Consider the following 23,950-nt stretch of genomic DNA (forward strand, 5'->3'; position numbering starts at 1 on the left):
CTGCAACAAAATGGTATACTTGCCTACTTATGTTGATTATTTAGCTCTTTCAATTTATTTTGGCAAAAAATTTCACTAATTTTTTCAAACTTTGAAATTGATTTTCTCTGATACTTGTGACCTAACTTATAAATTTTACCAAACCAAAACAATCTTTGAGCAAACCAAGACCATGCCACACTTATAACCGCCTCAGAGAAACCAATCAGAGAGAAAATTAAGATAGACGAGCAAAGAGACAGATAAGGAAATGAGGGGGTAGAGAGAGAAACAATAAAGAATCGCCCCCTGAATCGCACAAACGCTCCGCCCGAGAGTCTCCGCGCGAAGTTCACTTCGAAAATTCGAACCGCACCGACGGGAGCTGGAAACCGTATAAATACGACCCACACGGCACGATTTGTTGAAAGACTTCGTTTCATGAACTCCACACCGCCATCAGCATGGGAAAGGCTTCCGCTCCTCGCGGTGGATCTCGATCTTGATCGCGAAGGAGATGCCCTCGCGATCAGCTCGCAGTAGATCCAATCAACTCAGTTGTTTCGATTCCGAAGGCCGCGTCCATCTTCGATCTACGATTCACGCGGCGCCGGGAAGATCTGCCAACCGCCAATCCTTCTCAGACTGTGTTCTTGATCGCGCGGCCGTTTTTTGATTCCAATGGACAGGTTTTCGAACCGCGTGCCTTACAGGCACCTGAAGGAGGCCGAATTGGAGTTGGTTAGTGTTCAGGATCTGAATTTAAGCGACGAAATTAGTGTTGATTCAGATAGGAAATCGAATGATCTGCCGGTGTCGTTGCCTTCTTCGTCTTCCCCTCACTCCTCCTCTCCACCTCCCGCCGCGTTACCTGAGGCGAAATTCAGCAGCTTGAAGACGCTCATTCTTGCCTGTATGGTGGCCGCGGGAGTACAGTTTGGTTGGGCTTTGCAACTCTCGCTGCTTACTCCGTATATCCAAGTAGGATGATCCTCCAGATGCTCGAAGATTCTCGCTTCATGAATGCTGCTCATAATTTGTCATTATGCGTCCAACGCGATTCCTTAATTTTTAAAAAATTATAATTATATTATGTCTTCTCTCTTGGATGCAGACTCTCGGTATTCAACACGCATTCTCTTCATTCATTTGGCTCTGTGGACCTATCACTGGCCTTGTTGTGAGTTCTTACCCTTCTTAGCTATTTGAGATTATTTGAGAATCGGCCACAACTTATGAAGTCTTAAATTTGTCCGGAATGTGTGTCAATGTCCTCGCATAGCTAGAGACGGACAATATATTGATTTTCTCCTTTGAAACAAATCTTTTTAAGCCTCCCACTGCGTTCATTTTCGTCAGAATTTGAGGGGATTTTTATTCTGTTTTTCCAACGCTGTAGGATAACTACCCAGCGAGGCTTAGGTGGATGGACAAGGGTATTTTTACTCGTGAAAATTTCCACCAGTTTCTAAAATAAAACCTAGTGAAAAGTATGCGCGAACGATCTGCACGGTTCCTTTTTATTATTTTCAGTTGCCTCATTTTTAGAATTTGGATATGAGCCTCCTTTGGAAAAAGGCAGGAAAAATGACCGCTAGTTATTTAGAAGCAGTTGTTGATGACTCTGAACGTTTTTTAATTAGCGTCTCATTTTAACTGCTATTGATTCGGGCGTTTCATTTGGCAAGCTAATTAGATAATTATATTAAAGTATGACTGGGTATTGTTATTTTCTCTGATGATATGTATCAAGGTAACTTATTGTCGCGGTAATCTTTTGCACCGGTTGAACCTTCTTCTATTTTTTTTGAAAAAAGATGCAACTCATATTTGAAAAAAAGTTTCCCCATGTGCGTGGAATTATATGTTAGGAATAGCTAGGATTTTATTCACTTTCTCTAATCTTTGTACTTTTTGAAAATAATATTTCATGTGCTATTCATTTAATTCAATGTCTTATCTGTTGTATTTGAAGACTGCTTACCTATTCATGGCTGGCAAGAACTATTACATATTTTTTTGTGAGACCTTATCAAAATCCCAAAATTGTTGGCGTGAATGGACCACAAAATACCGACAGAAGATCTTCATAAAAAATAGGCTCATGATGGAATCCCACTGAATAGAGGGACAAAACCAACTACACAGAAGATTTAGGGAATATGAAAGAGAAAAAATATTAAATTGACTGATGGATTAGGTTTACGTCTGATTACCCTTGAGGAAATATTAATGTTATTAGCAAGAATCGAGGGGTGGAGATCAAAGGAACCTTGGTTTTATGACTGAATGTTGTGCTGACCCTTTATGTAGGAATAATAATTTGTTTTACAGGCTTCTAGTTATGTCTTATTTTAGTCTCTATTCTTGTACCAGTGGGCCATGGATTATTAGCTGTCCATCATTGTCTTTTCTCTGTATTTGGGTCACTCTGCCTTATTTAAGAAATTTATTTCCCACATTGGAAATAAGTCACCTGTGTTATCTGGAGCCCACCTCTCTCACTATGTATGGCTTTTAAGCGAAACTATCCTGTTCAGTGAAAATGTCTTTTGCTGTTTGGTCCAAACATTACCCGCCAGAGCAACAGTAGCAGAGAGTTGTGGAGAAAGAGAAGGCCAATGCTGATTGAAGATCAAGTTTGACATTGTATCAAAGCTATCCTGGTGAGTATGTAGCGCCTGCCCTCTCTCCAGAAATGACATCGCCTCCTGCCCCATAATCTTACTTGCTAGAGGACTCTTTTGTGTGAAAAGGTAGCCCAAAATCTGAAATAGATGATCAGAGAAAGACCTCTGCAACTATGGGCATTACAGATCACGACAGGGCCACTATTGTGCTCCCTGCTATCAAGATTAAGTTCATTGGACTCAATGCATAAAAGTGTTGCAAGTTGGTGGACCGATCCTTGGAAAGCATGTATCTTGGATATCACCTTGTGAAAGACCCTTGGAAGCCAGGGGATCCATGGTAGAAAATTTGGAAGTTAGAGGAGTCTCTGATCCACCAATGGCTTCTGGGAATATAGCCCCAGATATGTTGGACAACCAACTCTATGCATAATCAGTCAAGCAGATTTGGAATTAGATTATCAATAGCTGCTCCAAGCAACGAATGGATTGGAGAAAAAATGAAATAAACATACAAATTGTTCACATAAAGCAAGAGGATGCGGCTGCCATGATTTTTGCTCGCTAGCCGAAGGGAGTTTGGAGAGAGATTGATAATTACTGGCCAGTTCAGAATCCCCAATATAATGCGAGAATATATATTCTGAAGCAGTGACACGCTACCCTTCTCATGGGCCTCAATCCAGAATACAAAAAATGTTCGAAGCCCTTCAGACCTGGATGGCGCCGCAGGACGAGGAGAAGAGACAAGCTAACTCCAAGTGCAGCAGGAGCAGGGGAACCATCTGGAGCATTCTCCATTAAGAAAAGTGATTTTTTTTTTTTTAAAACCATTAAGAAAAGTGATACTAGGACAGTCCAGGCAGACTCGATTAGAAAACTTCAGCAGGGTAGGAAATCAAACCAAAAACAGTCACACAGAGTTAAATTGAGGGGCACACTCTTCTGTGTCTATTGCAAGAAACAAAATCATCCTAACGATAATTGCTGAAAACTAGTAATAAAAAATCAGCAGCCACTGCAGCAATACTGGAAAGTATATGTAGCAACCTTGGAAACTCAAGAAACTGGGGAAACCGCCTCAGGGAAAAACCAGGGGAGTGTAACAGGTGAAGACCCTGCAGAGAATGTTCAGACAATATGGGAAGAGGTAAAAAATTATAGAGGGTTATTGGGCTCCATGTCCTGGCTTAGTCAGGTAAAATCTTGGTCTTGGTTGGAGTAACAACTTTTTAAGTCCCTAGAGTAAACACCTGGATCCTGGACACTGGGGCGACTGACCATATGACCTTTTAAAGGGTCATATGACCATATGACCCTTTACCAGTCACTGAACCACACAAGGTAATCACAGTTGGTGGTGGAGTTCTGACTGTTCAGGAAGTGGGAATATTGAACTCAGTATTGGGTCAGTCAAGTGGCTATTGCTTGTACCTGGCCTCAGGGCAAGAGGGATTTCATTGCAGAAATTAGTTGAAGACAGTGGATGAAGAGGACTTCATTGTGTCGAAGAGAGAATGTCTTGCTTTTCCTCGAAGACTCCCTACCACTAGTCTCACATCCATGAAGCCTCCGCTGATCGTGGATCAGGTTATGCTGCTGCAAAGAGAATGGGCCATCCCTCTCTTGAGTTACTCAAACTGTGTTTTCCTTCTGTTTTTGGAGTTGGTTTTGATACCTTTGTTGTGATGCTTGCCGGGTGGCATCTTTTAAAAGTTTTAATGATTGAAATTTAATTCCACTTATGGGGATTTGTGGAGCCCATGGTCAGTGACCAGCCTTTCGGGGCATAAATGGTTTATGATTTTTGTGGATGCTTGTACTTCCTGAAGTCCAAGGCAGAATTATCATCTGTGATTGGGCAATTTTGTGAGCTGATTTACCGAGGATTGGATATATACTTGCAGAAGTCAGGTCCCTATTCTTTCAGGCAAATATGCCCAAGTGGTGTCGTTCTGCAACCCAACACATCAAGAGAACTTCAGCAAAGGTAATGGGGTACAAGAGCTCGATTGACCTGATGTCTTCTAGATATCCTCTGGTGAGATTGAGGGCCGTACTGATGTCCAGGGTATTCAGATGTGTTGCTTATGTCTACATGGAGGCAGGAAAGTAATATGATAACGGGCCATTATTATGCCAAATGGCAGCCGGTACTGTATCTTGACCCTTCTATCTGGCCAAGGAGGCTGTTAAGATCCCATGGAAAACATATGTAAAAAGGAAGACAAGGAGTCGTGCCGACTCCAATGCTTGTAACATACAATAGGGTGGGACGATGGGGATTATGGGGATCATCTTCTTAGAGGTTACTGGAAGAGGAAAGAGGGAGGCAGAGTAAGCTTACGGTGAGGGCTATGCCTGATGATTGAGGTTGTCAGTAAGGGAGTTAGTGTAGTTGTGGCGAGAGGCTGCATCTCGCTCACTCGATTGAGGAGACTGTACCGGTCGGCGATCAAGTTCATCAGCGGGCTTCTTCCTTGCATCTTGAAGGAGGTTTGGATGTTGTGGCAAGACGATCATGAATTGACTGTACAGTTGCATGTGATTAATTGTTTGATTCTTGTGGATTGTGTTTGGGCTGCATCATAGGCCTAGGCCAGCGACACTCAACCCATATTATTTAAGGGAAGCAAGACTTCTGGAAAGACAAGAGTAACTCGTGAGCCTCTTCCTCTCTTTAATCGCCATCATTTCTGCTTCTCATACTTTCTACCTCTCGTTTTTAATCGCCTCCTCTTTCTCACCCATTGGAGTCTCCAATTGGACTGTGGACAACGTGCTCGACAGACATCAACGGAAACTCTCCCTCTTCCTCTCTTCTCTCACTCTTTCTATATCGCTTGTTGGATTGTCACTGAACCTCTGCTTCATTGAAATATGAAGAATCTTTGTAGAAGTCCAAATACAGTTGTCATTATTGGCTGCCACATTCCAATAATGTATTAGAAAGTTTGATCTGAGGACAATCAGATGTGTGTTCAATGGGTTCTATGATACCCAGACGGGTCACAGGCACTATCAGCCAGAGTCCAGAAAATTTTTGCTCACAAAAGATGTATATTCAGAGTGAAGCAGATGCTCTTTACCCATGGGAAGGAAGACACAAGCATAGTTTCTCAAGTATTGCAGCAGGAGTTTGAGTTCCTATGTCTGCGGAAAGGGGGTCAAAGTATGGGTGAGCCCATTTCTCTAGCAGGTCAACCAGAGTCTGATGGCCAAGATGTGATGAGCTAGATGAACAGTTGCGTCTGGTCACAGAGCATACTCTACAGGTACAAGAGAGAGTGGAAGAACCGATTTTGCAGAGAGAGGGGGAAAATAATAAACATATTTTTGCACAATACCTGGCCTTATTGTGTGCCCTAAAAGAGACTAATGTTCCCACGAATGTTGAGGAAACCCTGGAAATGAGAGAGTCAAATGATACCATTGATGAGTAAATGGAGGCAATAAGGAAGAATTATTCTTCGAACCTGGTTTTATTATCCCTTAGAAGAAGGGTTGTTAGATGTAAATGGGCATGTGCACCAAAATATAAGGTTGATGGGAGTCTGGGAAGACACACAGCAAGACTGATTTCCAAGGGCTATACCTAATTGTATGGCATTGATGACTTTGAAGCTTTGGTACCAGTAGCCAGGTTCAACACTGTCAGAATTTTGATTGCTCTGGCAGAAAATTCATGATTCAGAGGAGGAAGTGTATATGACCACTCCCCCTGGCTATCAATTAGCTGATAGGCCATGAGCTGTGTGTAAACTGTGAGAGGCACTTTAAGGACTGAAACAGTCACCAAGGGCCTGGTTTGGAAAATTATCCTCAGCTATGAGAAGTTTGGAATATCATCAGGGCACTGTTGATCATACACTCTTTATTAAGCATAGTTCCTCTGGCTCCATGGCAATCCATAGTGTCCATGTGGATGGATATTGAATCTCTCTGAGATGTTTGATATTGAAGCACTTTGCGCCCTCACATATTTCCTGGGTATTGAGGTTGCATACTCAAAAAGAGGTATCTTCATTTCACAGCACAAATACATTCAGGATCTGCTCCATGAAATAGGTATATTTGATTGTAGACCACTGGGAACCCAGTTGACATTAATGTCACCCTTCCTGTAAGGAGAACGGCAGCCTTCCTGTAACTAAATATTTATTTGAAAGGTTGATTGGTAAACTTAAACTCGTTTACCTGAATCATGCACGACTGATATTTCATATGATATCAGTACTTTGAGCCATTTTATGAATAACCCATGTGAGGTTAATCTTCAGGCGGAGCGCAGAGTATTGTATTATCTTAAAAATACAGTGGGACGGGGTATCTTATTCACCAGAGATGGGGATGTGTCTGCAAAAATTAACTCTGATGCAGACTTTTCTGAAAAAGGTCCACCTGGCTATTGTGCCTTCATTGGAAACCGTTTGGTAACATGGAGACATAAGAAATAGAAATTGATAGCTCTTTCCAGTGCAGAGGCAGAATTCAGAGCCTTAGCACATGGTGTACGTAAGCCACTATGGATCAATGGCATCCTGGAAAAATTTAGGTTATTCTCTCAAGGTGATATTAAAGTTTGATGTGATAATTGATCAGCCATCGCCGCCTCCCAAAACCAGTTCAACAGGGCAGGAGCAAGCACATTTAAATTGATCTCCTTTTTATTAAAGAAAAAAATATAACTGTAAATGTCACACTCTAATTTGTGTGGTCATTCAAGCAAGCTGCTGACATCTTCACGAAGGGTCCCCTGACAGAGACTTGTCTCCAAGTTGGTCATGATCAATATTCACACCCAACTTGTGAGGGGGGGGGGGTTAAGACAGGCTTCTATTTATGCCTTAGTTATATGTCTATTCTTGTACTGATGGGCCGCTGATTATAAGTGGCCCACTGTTGTCATTTCTCTCTATGTGGATCCATGGAGTACATGGCCCGCTCTGTCTCATTTAAATAACTTATTCCCACCTGGGAAATAAGTCACTTAAGTTTATAAGGGGCCCACCTCTCCTACTATTTATTGATTTAAGCTAATCTATCTTGTTCAACTATTGATTGTGTTTTGCTGTTTGGTCCAAACCCTAGCCGCCAGATCAACATGAGCAGAGAGTTACGGGAGGAAGAGAAGGCCGGTGCTGATAGAGGATCAAGTTTGGCATAATTAAAATTACATGGTTTTGATAGTTTTGTGCATTAGGCATCACGTTTCCTCCCATTAGACGCAAAAACCTCGACTCTCATCAAATGTGTTTATATTCTGACGTCCAAAAAAGACTTAGTTTTTTTCTTATCTTTGGAACGTTGGTGTGAGAGTTGGATAGCAGATAAGGGGAAACCATATAAAATTGGCTGAGATTCATTAAAAGTAATCAGTTGCTTCTCTAATCTAAAGACATTTTATTCTTTTTTTATTTTCAACATGTGTTATCTTATTTATAGGGAGCCACTCAAATAACTGGAAGTTCCGTTTGTTTCTTTGAAGCTTTTCACTACTCGTCCAATCTTAGTTAGGTAGTGAATTCATTAAGTGGTGAGATAAACGTTGTAGGATATAAAGACATAGGATTTGGGATCGCGTTACATTCCCTAACTCCTTTTCAAAGGGAATGAGCTTGGTCAGGACAAAATTGATTTTGTTCATTGCCAATGTCATTAGGATAAGGGCTTGTATATTCACATGTAATTAATTTTTATTAAGGGTTCTCTCTCCTATATAAGGGTAAGGAATCCCCCTGAAGTAATGGCATCTAAATTTAGATTGTTCAACCTTTGACCAACTCCAGGGTGGTGGGACTCCCTCCACGCTGCTCTATCTTCTATTCTTTCCTTCTCTCGTCTCTCTCTCTCTCTCACTCATTTTCCCTCTCTCTCCCTCTCTCTTTCTCACTCTGTTCCTTTCCCTCTCTCCCTCTCTCTTTCTCACTCTGCTCCTTTCCCTCTCTCCCTCTCTCTTTCTCACTCTGTTCCTTTCCCTCTCTCCCTCTCTCTTTCTCACTCTGTTCCTCTCACTCTCTCTCTCTCTCTTTTGTTTCGTATCCAACTTTGAGTGGCCTTCTACGAAATGTTCTAAAATCAGACCATATTTTTGGTTACTTCACTTTTAAAGTTTAAACAAATTTTTAATCGTATATTGGCGGTCTGATTTTACATTTGAGTGATGAATTGCACATCTACATTACCTTGTTGGTTCGAATCCGCTCATATTTTCATTAAGATGCAATGATGTAGATAAACAATTTCATTCAGATGATGAAACGTTGTTTCCTATATACGTACGACCTGCATACTTTCTACCTTTCAAATCATCCCATTAATAGTACAGTACTCGGAGACATTTTAATTTGGCTTACATCTTTCCTCTCCAGGTTCAACCGTGTGTTGGAATATGGAGTGACAATTGCCATTCAAAGTATGGAAGGAGGAGACCCTTCATCTTCGTTGGTTCTCTTCTCATATGTTGTGCTGTGAGTAACAACAAATTGACTTCTTCTTCGCCTCTGCTGGAGTTCTCTTCTTTTGATTCTTTGCAGTCTCTTATTCTAGGTGACTATAATTGGCTTTTCTGCAGACCTAGGATATATCTTGGGGGATACCAAGGAACACTGCAGGTAGCCGTCGTCCTTTGCTTAAATTTCATCTCTCTGATCATCTTCTCACGCTGAACCTCGTTTTGAGCTAAGAGATTACAAAGGCCCTCGGTGGCGTGCAGCTGCTGTATTTATCCTAGGATTTTGGATGCTAGATCTTGCTAACAATACAGTTCAGGTATGCTTTAATATATTATTTATCTGCATAATTTTATTTCATCCTCCAGGAGTTAATTGTAATCCTCCAATTGTCTGCCTCAGGGCCCAGCTCGTGCCCTTCTGGCAGATCTGTCAGGTAAAATTTCATTACAGAATCTGTCTTTGTTAGTGAGCAGATTAGAACTGTGCTTCATAATTGATGTTCTTCCTTCTTGCCAGGGCCCAATCAACAAAACATTGCGAATGCTATATTCTGCTCATGGATGGCCGTTGGAAATATTCTAGGGTTTTCTGCTGGTTCCAGCGGGCAGTGGCAGAGGTACCAAGTTATGCATGTTTAATGACTAAATAGTTATCATTGAGTCTTGTTTAGATATTCGTTGATTTCATTATTATATATATCTGAAGACTTCTGCAATCCGAAATGTTGATAGATTTTTTTGCTTTTTTCTTGAAAGGTGGTTTCCTTTCCTTAGAACAAAAGCATGCTGTGAAGCCTGCGGGAACCTTAAAGCAGCCTTTTTGGTTGCCGTGGTATGTGCAAGATTGTGCTGTTGTTTTATTTCTCTTTTGTTACCAGTAGGGTTTAATGTCCAATATGATGATGACGATGATGATGATGATGGCGAGTGGATTACAAATTATCTGATGACAAAGTCGTACTCATCTTGTCATCATCTCATTGCAGCCTTGTCTTAGTCATGTCATTCATAACGTACCAGAAACGAATGACGATGTTTTTTTAACTGACGTACTCTTTGATTTTTTCCTTCGAGACAGGCGTTCCTCATTCTATGCACTGGAGTCACCCTTTATTTTGCAAAAGAAGTCCCACTTCGCAAGTCCCAGGATGCTTCTTCGGATTCTGACCCTCTTCTGAAAGTTGACCCTCAAACTGCCAATGGCTCTGAAGCAAGAAGTCAAAAGCTTAATGTTGAATTTGACCCATCTCCATCATCAGTCTTGGTCAACCTTCTGACCAGCATGCGTCATCTGCCAGATGGCATGATCTCGGTCCTCCAAGCCATGTCTCTCACTTGGGTATGCATGTCTTTCAATGAAATCATTTTTAATCTTCGTTGACCAATAACTAATGGGCATGTTACAGCTTTCATGGTTCCCCTTTTTCCTCTTTGACACGGACTGGATGGGACGAGAAGTTTTTCATGGAAATCCAAGAGGCGATGTCAAGGATGTTGACCTTTATCAACAGGGCGTTAGGGCCGGAGCATTTGGCCTGCTTCTGAATTCTGTGAGAGCATAGCCAAAACCCCTCCACTTATTGAATTCTCATTGCCCTGGCCACATTATTATGCTTACTGGACCATCGGCTTTTGCACATGACCAGGTGGTCCTCATGCTCAGCTCCCTCGTCATCGAACCCATGTGTCGGCGGCTCGGCCCGGGCCTAGTCTGGGCGCTGAGCAACTTTGTTGTCTGTATTTGCATGACGGCAACAACCATCATATCTCTGCTATCAAACGGGGTCCAGCACGTAGCCGGAGGAAGTGGGCCCTACAAAGCAGCGGCCCTGGTCCTGTTTGCCCTTCTCGGGTTTCCTCTCTCGGTAAGGCACCTGCCGCCTTTTCTACTCTGATTCTCCTCCGTTGACTGCCCGTGTAGCTGATGGTACCCTCCTGCAGATCACTTACAGTGTTCCATACTCTATGACCGCGGAGTTGACTGCTGGCAGTGGTGGCGGGCAAGGTCTTCCCCCTCCTACATTCATCCTTCAAACCCAAACCCTAATCCTTTCACTAACACGTGTGAGACCATTTTTTACCCTCAGGCCTGGCCACTGGAGTTCTGAATCTCGCCATCGTCGTTCCCCAGGCATGTCAGCTAGTCTACCCGTCACAAAATTTAAGTTTATAAGAATGCCTGTTTATGAACTGGATTAATTAATTTTATTTCATCCATGCCAAGTTTTATGTTTTCATGCATTGCTGTTCGTTGAATAATAATTAAATTAGATTGGCACGCCATGAGTTTTGATTTCATTCCGACCCGTTTCATAGCTGAATAACTTAATTATTTGCTCACTGGAATCGTGGTAGATGGAAACCGTTTAATTTCATAAATCTGGTTTGACCATCAGAGGTTTTAAGTTCTCTATGGTACCCCTTAATTACCTTATTAATCTAGGTTCACACAACCTAACTTTTGAGCTAAAGTACATATTCATTTGAATGGTGGCAGATGATTGTGTCCCTTGGGGCGGGACCGTGGGATGCACTATTTGGGGGAGGGAATATCCCCGCATTTGCCCTGGCGGCAGCCTTCGCCCTCGCCGCTGGCATAATCTCCTTCTTGAAGCTGCCGAAGCTCTCCGGCGGCTCCCACGCGTCATCCTTCCACGGGTTCGGTTGACCCACGGTCAACTCCCCACTAATCTACCATATTTATTCTCCAATATTGGTTAAAACTCACAGCAAAATTTATCTCACTGTAAAAATTATTTTCACAGGCCCAATGGGCTGACTCTTGGGCCGGCCAGCAACGTCACTGTCAGCAGTTCTGGGGGCGGGATGGTCCTATCACGGTCATTGGACTGTTGTTGTGCGGTGCGGTTCGAATTTTCAATCTGTGCTCTGGCCAGTCCAAGTGGGGGCGCCTGCTCACCACAGGAGCCCTCCGGCCGAGCCAATGGGCGGTTTTATTTGTTTTTTAATAAAGAATAAGAAAAACAAACATAGGAGTTCAACATTTTTTGGCATTAAATTTAGTAAAATAAGGTAAACTGGGGGCGCCCCCACTTGTGAGGCGGTTCTGATAGGGACATCTAGAGAGAGAGAGAGGTCTGGGGGGCGCTAGAGAGAGAAAAATCTACCTGGCGAAATACAGTTATTTGATAACGAAGGACCGCCGCCGCATCAAAGCGGGGCCCACGGTAGAACCCAGGACTGGCGCCGTTATTTTCCCCAGATGACGTCAGCACCACCGACTTCGCACTGTTGCAGTTGGATAGTTGGCTAGGGGCCACGTCAGCGCCAGCCACAGCGACCTTCTGTCGACGTGGACGGCGGGCCCCAGCTGGCCTGTCGCGCACTCACCCTCGTCCTAGACAAAAAACCCCCGACGTCATGCTGACGTCACCACGCAGACCGCCCCACCCGTGCGCTTACTATTCTTTTCCCATGCAAATCCTCTCCAAAGTCCAACAAAATCTCGAATCCCGCGTTGACCGGTCTCCCCCCGCCGAAATTTCCCATGTTATCCCTTCTTCTTTGAGCAAAGCCTGCTTTTGTAAGAGGGCAAAATTGTCATATGGCGTAGATCCGAAAATCTTGGACGCTGTTGCGGATCTAGAAGATCCGGACGGTACCCGGTGCGTGGAGTTTCGGGTCTAAGATGGTAGCCGACCGGCTTCTTTTTCACTCCACACGCAAAGGATCGACTTTGACGGCCCCCCTCCCCAGGCACGTGACCCCAGTGGCAGTTACCATGTGGGCGGTGGAAACACTCCCATCTCTCTCTCTACCCCACCCGTCAGCATCAATCTCTCTCTACGCTTATTCCAAATCTCTCTCTCTGACCCCATTTCCTGTAATTGGTGCATGCCTCCGCTCTCTCTCTCTCTCTCTCTACATAGATATATATATATTTAAGATTAGTCTATATCTCTTTCTAACCCCATGTCCTGTAATGGGTTCATGCTTCTGCTCTCTCTCTCTCACTAAGCTTAGTCCATATATCCTATAATGGGTGCCTGTCTCTGCTCTCTCTCTCTCTCTAAGCTAAGTCCATATCTCTCTCTAACCCCATGTTCTGTAATGGCTTCATGCTTCTGCTCTCTCTCTCTCTAAGCTTAGTCCATATGTCCTGTAATGGGTGCATGCCTCTGCTCTCTCTCTCTCTCTCTAAGCGTTGTCTATATCTCTCTCTAACCCCATGTCCTGTAATGGGTGCATGTCTCTGTTTTCTCTCTCTTTCTCTCTGCCGCAGGAAGACGACTCCTGTCCACATCAGTCTCTCTCCATCCCTATCCGACATGTGGGTCCATCTCTCTCTCCCTCTCTAGGTTTCTCGATAGGTCCATGTTTCTATCTGCTGACGGGAGACGGAGAACAGCAGTCTCCCTCTAGCCCTCTCTCTCTCTCTCTCTCTCTCTCTCTCTCTCTCTCTCTTTCTCTCTTCATTCATCAATGTCTCTAGGCCTATCGATAGGTCGGTATTCTTGTGTTCTCTTCTATCTTCATTTTCGCATCTTCATGTAACACTATGACACTATCGCCCTTTCTCTCCCTATGTCTACAGTTTGGCCCATGTTTATATTCCCCATCTGTCTCTCCTGCGATCGCCATCTCGGCTGTCCGCATCTACATCTACACCTCTCTCTCTATCGATCTCTTGGCCAACCAACAAACAGGTCCACGTTTGGATTCCACATCTCTCTCTCTCTCTCTCTCTCTCTCGCTCGCTCTATCCATCTACATCTCTCTCTCCCCATCTCTCTTTCTTCAAAACAACTCGCATTTCTCTCTCTTTGTCTCTATCTCTCTATCTCTCTATCTCTCTATCTCTCTATCTCTCTATCTCTCTATCTCTCTATCTCTCTATCTCTCTATCTCTCTATCTATCTATCTATCTCTCTATCTCTCTATCTATCTATCTATCTATCTATCTATCTATCTATCTATCTATCTATCTGTCTGTCTGTCTGTCTGTCTGTCTGTCTGTCTATCTATCTATCTGTCAGGAGAATACAGCAGTCTCGCTCTCTCTATCTGGAGAATACAGCAGCCTCTCTCTCTCTATCTATCTGGAGAGTGGAGAATACAGCAGTCTCTCTCTCTCTCTCTATCTATCTATTTGGAGAATACATCAGTCTTTCTCTCTTCTTTATGCCAAGCGTGATGGACAGATGCATCTCTTTCTCTCTCTCCATCTCTTCATCTCCATTCCAAAACCATCATCATCATCTTCATTTTCCTCTCTCTCCATCTCCATATCAGCACCAGCATCCTCTCTTCTTCATCGTCTCCTCTCTCTCTATCCATCTATCCCTGTCTCCATCTCCAACCCAGAACCCACAACCACATCTCTCTCTCCATCACTTCCTCTTCACCTCACCACCATCATCATCATGATCTCTCTCTCCCTCTCATTCCAGCCTCTACTCCTTGGCCTTCTCTCTCTCTAACCGGGCCCATGAACAGCGCCCCGATTCTATTCCCCATCTCTCTCTCCACTGTCAGGAGACGTGGAATCTATTCCCTCTGGATCGCCGCCTCATAAGAAGGGGGGCGGGTCGCAACCCCACACGCCCTCTCCTCTCCTCTCTCTCTCTCTCTATCTCTCTCTTCTTTCTCTCTCCTCTCTGATGCTCTGCATCGGCGATGGGCTTCACCGCGAGCGCACCCGCGGCGGACGCGCCGCCAACAAAGGCCGAGCAGCTTAAGTGCCCGCGCTGCGACTCGACCAACACCAAGTTCTGCTACTTCAACAACTACAGCCGCGCGCAGCCGCGCCACTTCTGCAAGTCGTGTAAGCGCCACTGGACTGCCGGCGGCGCGCTGAGGAACGTTCCCGTCGGCGGCTGCCGCAAGGCGAGCCGCCGCCCGCGCGCGGCGAACCCACGACCGGCCCCGGCGCAGCCCCCCCACGCGCCGCCGCCCGGCCCGCAGGCCCCCGCCGACGACTGGGCGCTCTCCTTTCCTCTCTTTCTCATGGGCGCCGACGACTGGGGCCCCGCCTGGGACCTTCTTCCGCCGCCCCCCCCGCCTCCGCCTCCGCCGCTGCTACCCTTTGAAGTCTCTTCTTCTTCCTCCGCTTCTTCCGGCTGCTGGGGCGCCTGCTGGGACGACATCGGCGGTCTCTACTCCTCCGACTACGCCAACTCCCCCCCGCAATGAACACCCCACACCCTGCTCGCTGTGGTTTTTGTTCCAGCTTCAGGGCCATCATGTGATAATGGTTATCATGATCATGATGATGATTCGTTGATGATGATGTTCTTGTTGTTGCCCCGTTCTATGGTCGATGGTCTTTGATGATCGTCGCCGATCTCGTCATTTCTCTTTCGCTGTGGTTTTTGTTCCAGCTTCAGGGCCGTCATGCGATACTGGTTACCATGATCATGATGATGATTCGTTGATGATGTTCTTGTTGTTGCTGCTCGATGGTCTTCGATGATCGTCGCCGATCTCGTCATTTTCTCTTTTGCTATGGTTTTTGTTCCAGCTTCAGGGCCGTCATGCGATAATGGTTATCATGATCATGATGATGATTCGTTGATGATGATGTTCTTGTTGTTGCTGCTTGATGGTCTTTGATGATCGTCGCCGATCTCGTCAGTTCTCTTTCGCTGTGGTTTTTGTTCCACCTTAAGGGCCGTCATGTGATAATGGTTGTCATGACCATGATGATGACTCGTTGATGTTGTCGTCTTGATGCCCGGTTCGATGCTCGATGGTTTTGATGATCGTCGTCGATCTCGTCATTTCTCTTGCCTGCTTCAAAGCTCTGGTTTTTTGCTCCGGCTTGCGGGCAGTGCAAGATGTCTGCCGATCATCGTGATCATGATCGTGGTTCTTACGTTCATGTGAATGGATTAAGAAGATGGGTTTCCCGGCGAGAAGCTTCCCCGACGCAGGGGTTTTTGTTCTTGCGCAAGTAGTGCCGGATTTCGGGGATTATGATGGTAATAATTGACTGATGATGATGATGATCGTGGAATGATGATTGTGATGATTGTGGAATGATATGACGATGGTGAGGCTGATGAAGAATGTGGAGTGATGATGATGATGGCCATCGTTCTTATCGTTTATACGGGTGTTCAGCCGGTTCTCATGCCCGTCCAAGGGCGTGTATTTTTTTTGTCTTCTGTTCTGTCCATTTGGCCACCCATTTTGCTTGATTCCCATGACCAGATGGAGAGCATTGACCAAGAGATTATGAGAAGTTTAGGGTTCCCCAAGTGCGAGCCTTTCTTGGCGCTGTAAGATAAACATGAAGTTACTGAGTCTCTCTCTCTCTCTCTCTCTCTCTCTCTCTCTCTCTCTCTCTCTCTCTCTCTCTCTCTCTATCTCTCTCTCTCTCCCTCCCTCCCTCCCTCTCTCTCCCCCCCTTTCTCTCTCTATTGTTCTTGGTTCAAATTAGGCCGAGCAGATTGGTCAGGACAAGAGGGAATCTGCGAAATCTGCAAAATCTAATATTTTATGTCCCCCAGAGATGGAAGTCTTCGGGTTGGAGTATGGCACGAGGTAACATAGTGAGAATTAATGGGTATCCGGAGCATAATGGACCTGCTGTCTTATCTAGGCCAAGTGTAAATAATTTGCCTGCCTCACTGGCCACCATTCTTGACCACACTGTGCACCGAATGCTCTTTATTTCCAAGCCAAAAGTTCTCAAATTCTCTTTAAGTTCTCAAAATAATCCATAATTCACAATGTTCTTCATGTTCAAATCAATTTTCATATCACAAATTTACTAAAGAAGACTTCTTGTGCTTTCGAGATAAACACTTAATTGAAAAGAGCAGCCTTGACTGAAATAAATTTAATCATATGCATGAAATTTTATGTTAAGAATATGGTAAAATGATGAGAACCAAATATTTAATCTCATTACCCTTTAAACAATGTGCGATTTTTTTAAAGTGAATTGGCCAGTGCCATACAAATATTGTTATTTTTAAGACATAAAAATATGCCATTGTCCCTTAAAATCCACACGTTAAAGCAAACTTTTTGCTTTCGTATAGTGAAATTGCACTCTATAATTAGTTGTTACATGGTCAAATATGGAGCTAAGAACAATGCTTGGATTGAACGCGTGATGGCCTCAATGCTTGGGCAGAAACGTTGAGCAGCCTTGGCTTGTGCAGCTGAAGTCTCTTGGGACAGCTTTAGATTGTTTTACAGTTAAGGAACGAGTTAGGCTAGGCCTCATACATGAATTGGGTCATTGTATTATAAGGAACGAGGTTACATCAGCGGCCATAGCCATTACACAGACCAGGGATGATATCGATGTAACAAGATGAGGCGTGACGCGCCTAGGTAGTGGCGCTCCTACACCTTGAGGTCCGCAATCCTGTGCGTGCACATGCCGGCATCTCCGCTACAACCTTGTGCTTGAGCGGGGAGCTGCGTACCCGTGGGCCATGGCCCTCGGTGCACCTGCCGGTCCATCCTAGCCTTGATGCTCCACGCGTCACCAGCACCCACTCTAACACCACTATGCTCAATCTGCATTAGTGTCGCTGTGCTCAGCGCCCAAGCCTTAGCGTCATGCACTGCAACTCTACCCACAAGGACGCCCCACACCCTGCAGACATCTTGGCATTCTTTGTGCCAATGCCTTAGTCTCTTGGGAAGATGTCTCCCACGCCGCACCCCGCAAACGCAGTGCGCGCGCCTGTGTGGTGCATCCACACCTGCGCACTCATGCAGTTCTTGTGCGCAGCACCCCCACCTTTGCCGCGCCCAGCTTGTGTGGCCCGTAGGCATGCACAGTGCACATTGCCCCCGCACACTCAGCACTCGTAGCATGTGCAAACAACCTGCCCTGATACGCCATGCTTACGCATTGATGAGCACGAGCACCTAAGAGGCATTGGCTTTAACGATCACGGCTGGGTGTCACCACCCATGATGTTTGTGGTGTCCATGCTTAAGGACTCAATCCCCTATTCCGAGTCCATGCATGCAGACATGTCCGCACAATTAGCACATAGGCCTCTATGCAAGAATGTTGCCTACTTTGGGGCAATACACTGGTGTCACACGGTCGAATCTCGAGCTAGGATTCTGGCTCGAATCTGGCGTGTGCCAACCTCAATGTTCAGGGCAAAACACTGAGCAACCTTGATCTCTTGCAGCGAAAGCTTTGTAAATTGCTTACGATCGCATAGAAGGGGTTAGAGGAGATGGTGGGGACGCAGCCCCGTCAGGGAATTGGGTCATTGCATTAATATCATAAAAGAGTACATCATCATTGGAGATCATTACATGGGGGAAGACGAGGGGTGATACAAGGAATGAGACGAGGCACTTTGCGCCGAGGTAGTGTCGCCACACCGCCTCAGGCTACCGCTCCGCGCGCACGCACCTGCTTTGCCGCTACACAAGTGCGTCGGGCCAGGCGTCGCGCGTCTGCGGGCGTGGCGATCACACACGCCACCCCTGCCTTAACGATCACACACGCCGCTGGCACCCGTGTCAACGCCCTCGCGCACAGTTTGCATAGCGCCTACCGCATTCGACGCCCCGAGCTGGGCATTGCGCACCCAGCACTACTCGTGGGAGTGCTACGCGCCCTTTGTGCCGTCTCGACGCTCTCAGCGAGCCACATGCCTTAGTCTCCTACCGGGATGTCTCTCGGCCTCGCGCCCCGCACACGCAATGCGCACGCTGCCCACACGGCCGCTGCGCGGTACCCGGCACAACTCCGTGCGCTACATCCGCGGCACGCCGCCCGGCTTGCGCGTCCCGCACCTGCACGCAATGCTTCCTGCTCCTGCGCGCAGCGCTCGGCGCTGGCGCATAGCATTGGCGCTCGCGCGCGGCACTTGGCGCGCGCGCGCATACACACCGACCAGCCTGCGCGCCCAGCACGCGCGGACCGTACCTGATCCGTCCCGCCTTAGGCGTGGACGGGCACGTGCACCATCTGCAGTGTATCACCCCGTACATGGGCAATGGCCTGAAAGATCAGGTATTTGGGCATCGCTACCCATAATGACTCAGTCCTTTAATGTCGTGAGCCAAATTACACAGACACACCCTCCCAATAAGCACGCAGGCCTTTGGGCAGGGAATGCCGCCTAGTTAGGGGCCTAACAACTGGTCATGGGGGGATTTTTGTAGAATGCAAACAAAAGTTGGCCAAATTTCTTGATGTCCATGGAAAATTATGTTTTTTTATTATTGATTGACTTCCATAGAACATTGTAAAGTTTATTTTCAAACACAAATTTTTTTTTCTAGTGTCGCATGCGATAAACTTTCTTAAAATTAATGGAAACTTGTTAGTCTTGATGGACATATATGTGGTTGGCAAGGCACTCAAACATTCAATATATCATTCCATGTTCATTAAAACAACTTATTCATTATAGTGTAGATGTGGTGCTAATAATAAAGTCCATGAATACATGATCTAACTTATTGAATTTTGATGAGATCATAAAACTAATATCACTAGTCTTTAAGCATGTGCTTTAACTATTCCAATCCAACAAATACTTTTAAAGGACGTTGAAATATATAGATAGAATAACACTATTTGGTCTCATTAATATGATGAGTATGATCAGCTCCATAGCCATTAGTGTGAAGACACTAAGATAAAAAAAAGAGTCATAGTTCTGGTGTTGCAAAAAGTTCAAGAAGATAATTGAGTAGCTAAGATGGGATTGTCCACCCTTGGTATAAGAGGAGACTACTCAAGGAAGACAATGTGATGAAGTCCTTGGACTAGGTTGTGAAATATCAAAGAAGTAATTCTCATATTATTTATGGCACACATCAGTTCTAACATGGACGACTTAGTTGGGTTTGATACCCTAAATCATCATAGAGCGTCAAGCCAATGAGGGATTGTACTTACATGATAATTGATGGTGAAAATTGTCAATGTGAACAGGGTTGTGAAAACGTTTTGATGTGCCACAAATCACATGGGTAGATCATGTAAACGAGGCTTGTCAAGGCTGAAAACTTGAGAAGCTCAAATCATCTCACTCAAGTGTCCGAGTGGTCAGGGATGTGATCCATGCCCCGGTCATTTTATCAATTATTTTATTTACGTAGTTTTGATTCCATTATCAGTCTTCCGCTACGCAAATCATTTTCATTTTTTCCAAATCAATGCCCTAGAACCCAAGAAGTCTTACATGGACGAGTAAAGGAAATGTGATTTCATATGTTTAGGAAGGGTGACATGATCCTATGAAGTTATAAAAAATTCATGTGGATGCGGGCCATTTGCACTCATCATCACTGCATTAATCAGTGACGTGTGGATGGTTTTTACACACAATGTGGACTCTTCTCTTTTTGAATGCCCACTTTGGCAGAAATGCCTTATATTTTATTTGATTTTAGATGGGCCCACATCCATTGCATTATGTTGTCTTTTGATTTCATTTACTTTATTCACTTCAAATTCTAATGGTAATTTAACATCGAAATAAATTAAATTTCTCTCATCCTACGATTGTATAAAATTTTAAATTAATTAATCAGTTTAAACTTGAAACTATATAACAAGTTAATGGAGTGTATTAATGAAATAAAATAAAACTACAAAATAAGGCAATTTCATGTATTACGTAAAATCATATTTTTTATTGACTCTTTGTTTATAAAAAAGCAAGAAGATGACATAAAGGGAGAGCTACTTAAATGGAGAATACCAGGATCAAGAAAAAGTTTGAATAATTTTCAATTTTTAGAAGGGTAGGAGATTGCTTCATATTATCCTTGCAAAAATCCCTGTCCTAAAGAAAAGGTCCCTGAACTTCGAGTATAACCAGCAATGTCCAAAAACCTATTGTGTGTGAACCTCTAGGCCCATGTATCAGTCTAGTTAATAATTTGAATAGAACAATAAACATTATTGGGCTGACCTTATTGATAAACTATACCACATATAGATAAAGTAATCAAGGATTGATTTAACCAAATCATCAGGTTAATTTTCTAGCTTGTGGGGTGCCAAGCTACACCTCATGCCATAGAACATACTAAAGAGTATGTCAACTCTCTCATGAAACATATCTTAGCGAATGAGGATGATTTTAGAGAAAATTTTGAGGAGGATCTTAAAGTAAAAATATTGGAGGATGAATCAGAAACTTCCCCTAATCATTCAATATAAGATCTCCCAGGGGAACATGTAGGAGTAGATATGGTGATTGAACCTCCACTTCATGAGGAGATTGATGGAAACCCCATGATGATCATTGATGAAAATGAATATTCATATAAGTTGGAGGATGATACGTATAAAGGAGAGAACACATATTCAGACTCCCCTTGTGTTACACTAGAAAATTGACCAAGGGAAGATGTAGGATTCAACATGGAGACTGAAGCTCCAATTTATGAGGATATTGCTGAAGCCTTAATGACGACTGTAGACAAAAAAGAAGGCAACTATATGTTGGAGGAATATAAATGTAAAGGAGAGAACACATGTGCAGACTCTCTTTTGGATGAGAAGGTGAGAAGCCAAATTTAGATAAAACACTTGTGGATTGTAAGTCTGAATATTGGCTGGAACCTTGAAGTATATTGGAGGTCATTTGAGAGGGTATGATTTTGAATTTCTTTAACATCATTCAGAGGACCAAAAGCACCTTGACTTCCCTCCGTTACTGAAATCACACATTTTTTAGGTCAAGCAATCTCTAAAGTCAACCTTGAAGTATAAGTACATCCACATGGCCATATAATTTCTTTTATGAACTTCTATGAAGACTGGCTGAAGATGATAAATCAGCACTTTTTGAGAGACAACCCGGCTCACTATCTTGATTAATTTTTTTTAATGATTTAACTATATTTCATTTTATAGTTAGAATGTGCATTTCTTCCTATAAAATGCTGCAGAAGTGAGCTCCTAGGGACAAATCATGAGCCGTCAACTAAGCCGACCAGGGAGAAGCCAAGCGGTCTTGAAATCAAGGAGCTTAAAATCTCATGTTCTTTCTATCCTCATTATTTTTGTCGGTGCATATCTTTTATAAACACAATTGATTTATGGGGCAGATAACTTAATTTCATGCCATGTGCTCCATATCACATCCATTTATGTGCAAAATACGCCGTCCCTTCCTAAATCCCCAAGCCATGTATTTCTTAGATATAGAATGACTAAGAGATCTAGCATCTCCGGAAGAGTGTGGTGAACATGAACCACCAAAGAAGGGAGAGGGGTGAAGCTGGGAACCTAACCCCTCTATTATGATCAAAATTCCTTGGTGTCTCATTTTAGAGTAGTACCTAGGGGATGAACATAACCAATCTGATGTAACATGATGACCGGGTTCATCGGTTTGTGTTACACCATAGATGCAATGATAGTATGATGTAGTCATTTAGAAAACCAGCGAAAGAGCACTTTGGAGGTTGCCGACTAAGTCAATAGGGCTGATAGATGGGCGCGAGGAGTCTAGGGCGGGACAGACTCCCAATGAACTGACAGACCCACTCGAACACTGACATAGTGGGGAGACAATCACTACCCGTACGTGCCCCCAGCCGTCGTCGATAGTGAACCCAATCCTACACCTAAGAACAAGAGTCCCTACTCTCACGATGGTAGATAGTGTTATGACACTAAGCTCTGGCAGGGGAGCGATAAGGATGACAATGAAGATGGTAATCAAGATGAAAAAATAAGGTGCTGAGGTGAGAAAGAGTGACCTGCAAGCATGCTCTTGGACGGCGGCAAGGCGAGTGGCAGATTCTTTTGGTGAACGGGAAACCTACTGAATCAGTGCAACCAGCGGGTGATCAAGCACGGACCAAGCAAGGGAGACCCAAGGGCACCCCAGCCGAAGAGCGATAGACATCAAGGACCAGCACGGTCAGTGGGCGGTCTAGGCGTGAAACAGGCGGGACCCGAAGGGCCACCTTCTTAGGGGAATCAGGCGCTTTCGTGGACCTGACAGGTCAACGGATGATCCGGGCGTTGACCACGCAGAAGCCCAAGGGATGCCCATTCAGGTTGCCTGATCGTCAGCACGATGGATCGGCACCACCCGTCCATGATCAGTGGTTGGGCGACGGGCTGTCGCGCTGTTGTTGGCAGCGATCGCCCGTGGCAGATGGCCACCTGAGGCTGGATCAGTTGTGGCCACGATAGGCTGGATCAGTTGCTTGCAGCAATCACCCGTGACAGATGGCCAGTCGATAGCGATGTGAACGGCATAGGGGCAACCAAGTGTTATTGACGGTCAAGGGGAGGGAGATCGGGGTCCTACACGGGGGCACGATCGGCTCAGTCCATTCGTGGAAGGGGCGGTAGTGCTCGAGGTTGTCGTGACAGAAAACTCTGGCGTCGAGGCATGGTTGGTAGGCTGAGGGTGTCACAATCGGAGCTATGGTAAAGATCGGTATGGCGTTGACTGTAGATGACAGGCTCATATAAAGGGGCAATTAGGCAGGTCGACCATTGGCAGGCCAAATGGGCAATGGTAGGCAGATGTTGACGTGGGCAGCCCAATGCAGTGCGGCGATAGACGGGAACCAGGAGCGCAGCTACAGGTAACAGACAGTCGTGGTGTCGGCAAGTGACAACGGTTGCTATTCTTCTTGCAGGGGTATGGGCTTCCGGCGGTGAACTCACGGCGGCGGTGGCGTCGATCGGAGGTTGTCGTCCTCAGGATTATGCTAGTAAGCAATAAGATAATCTCCCAAGGGAGAGGTGGAACTCCAACGTGAAAGAGAGTCAAATTTTCATCAAAGAAAATCCAACTGAAACTAGGGGCTTACCATCCCTTATATAGGTAAGGGTGGTTGCCCTAATGAACCAACTTAGGGGAAATGTCCAACAACGACATTCCCCTGATGGTCCAAATAAAACTCAAAAACATGAGAAAAAGACAACGGAACCCAAAACACGGGGGAT

At 44.8% G+C, this 23,950-nt stretch overlaps 2 protein-coding genes across 3 annotated transcripts; both read left to right on the forward strand.

Moving 5' to 3' along the window:
- The first annotated feature begins 393 nt into the window (after positions 1 to 393).
- On the forward strand, positions 394 to 11,825 carry SUT2 (sucrose transporter 2). Of its 2 annotated transcripts, XM_078585927.1 has the most exons (14): positions 394 to 960; positions 1,094 to 1,159; positions 8,981 to 9,079; positions 9,159 to 9,223; positions 9,296 to 9,380; positions 9,464 to 9,497; positions 9,581 to 9,680; positions 9,820 to 9,895; positions 10,142 to 10,402; positions 10,470 to 10,613; positions 10,710 to 10,928; positions 11,005 to 11,068; positions 11,151 to 11,194; positions 11,561 to 11,825. In XM_078585927.1, the coding sequence occupies exons 1-14, from the start codon at positions 661 to 663 to the stop codon at positions 11,729 to 11,731; spliced, it is 1,728 nt and encodes a 575-aa protein (XP_078442053.1). In that variant the 5' UTR covers positions 394 to 660; the 3' UTR covers positions 11,732 to 11,825. The 2 variants fall into 2 exon arrangements, with proteins under 2 accessions (XP_078442053.1, XP_078442054.1); XM_078585928.1 differs by lacking the exon at positions 394 to 960 and having other exon boundaries at positions 1,109 to 1,159; positions 9,184 to 9,223.
- A 2,783-nt stretch (positions 11,826 to 14,608) lies between these two features.
- LOC144712440 (uncharacterized) lies at positions 14,609 to 15,307 on the forward strand. Its single transcript, XM_078586712.1, has one exon. The coding sequence runs from the start codon at positions 14,701 to 14,703 to the stop codon at positions 15,214 to 15,216; it is 516 nt and encodes a 171-aa protein (XP_078442838.1). The 5' UTR covers positions 14,609 to 14,700; the 3' UTR covers positions 15,217 to 15,307.
- The last annotated feature ends 8,643 nt before the right edge of the window (positions 15,308 to 23,950 follow it).

The sequence above is a fragment of the Wolffia australiana genome, chromosome 14, assembly GCF_029677425.1.
Source record: "Wolffia australiana isolate 7733 chromosome 14, ASM2967742v1".
NCBI classification, from domain to species: domain Eukaryota; kingdom Viridiplantae; phylum Streptophyta; class Magnoliopsida; order Alismatales; family Araceae; genus Wolffia; species Wolffia australiana.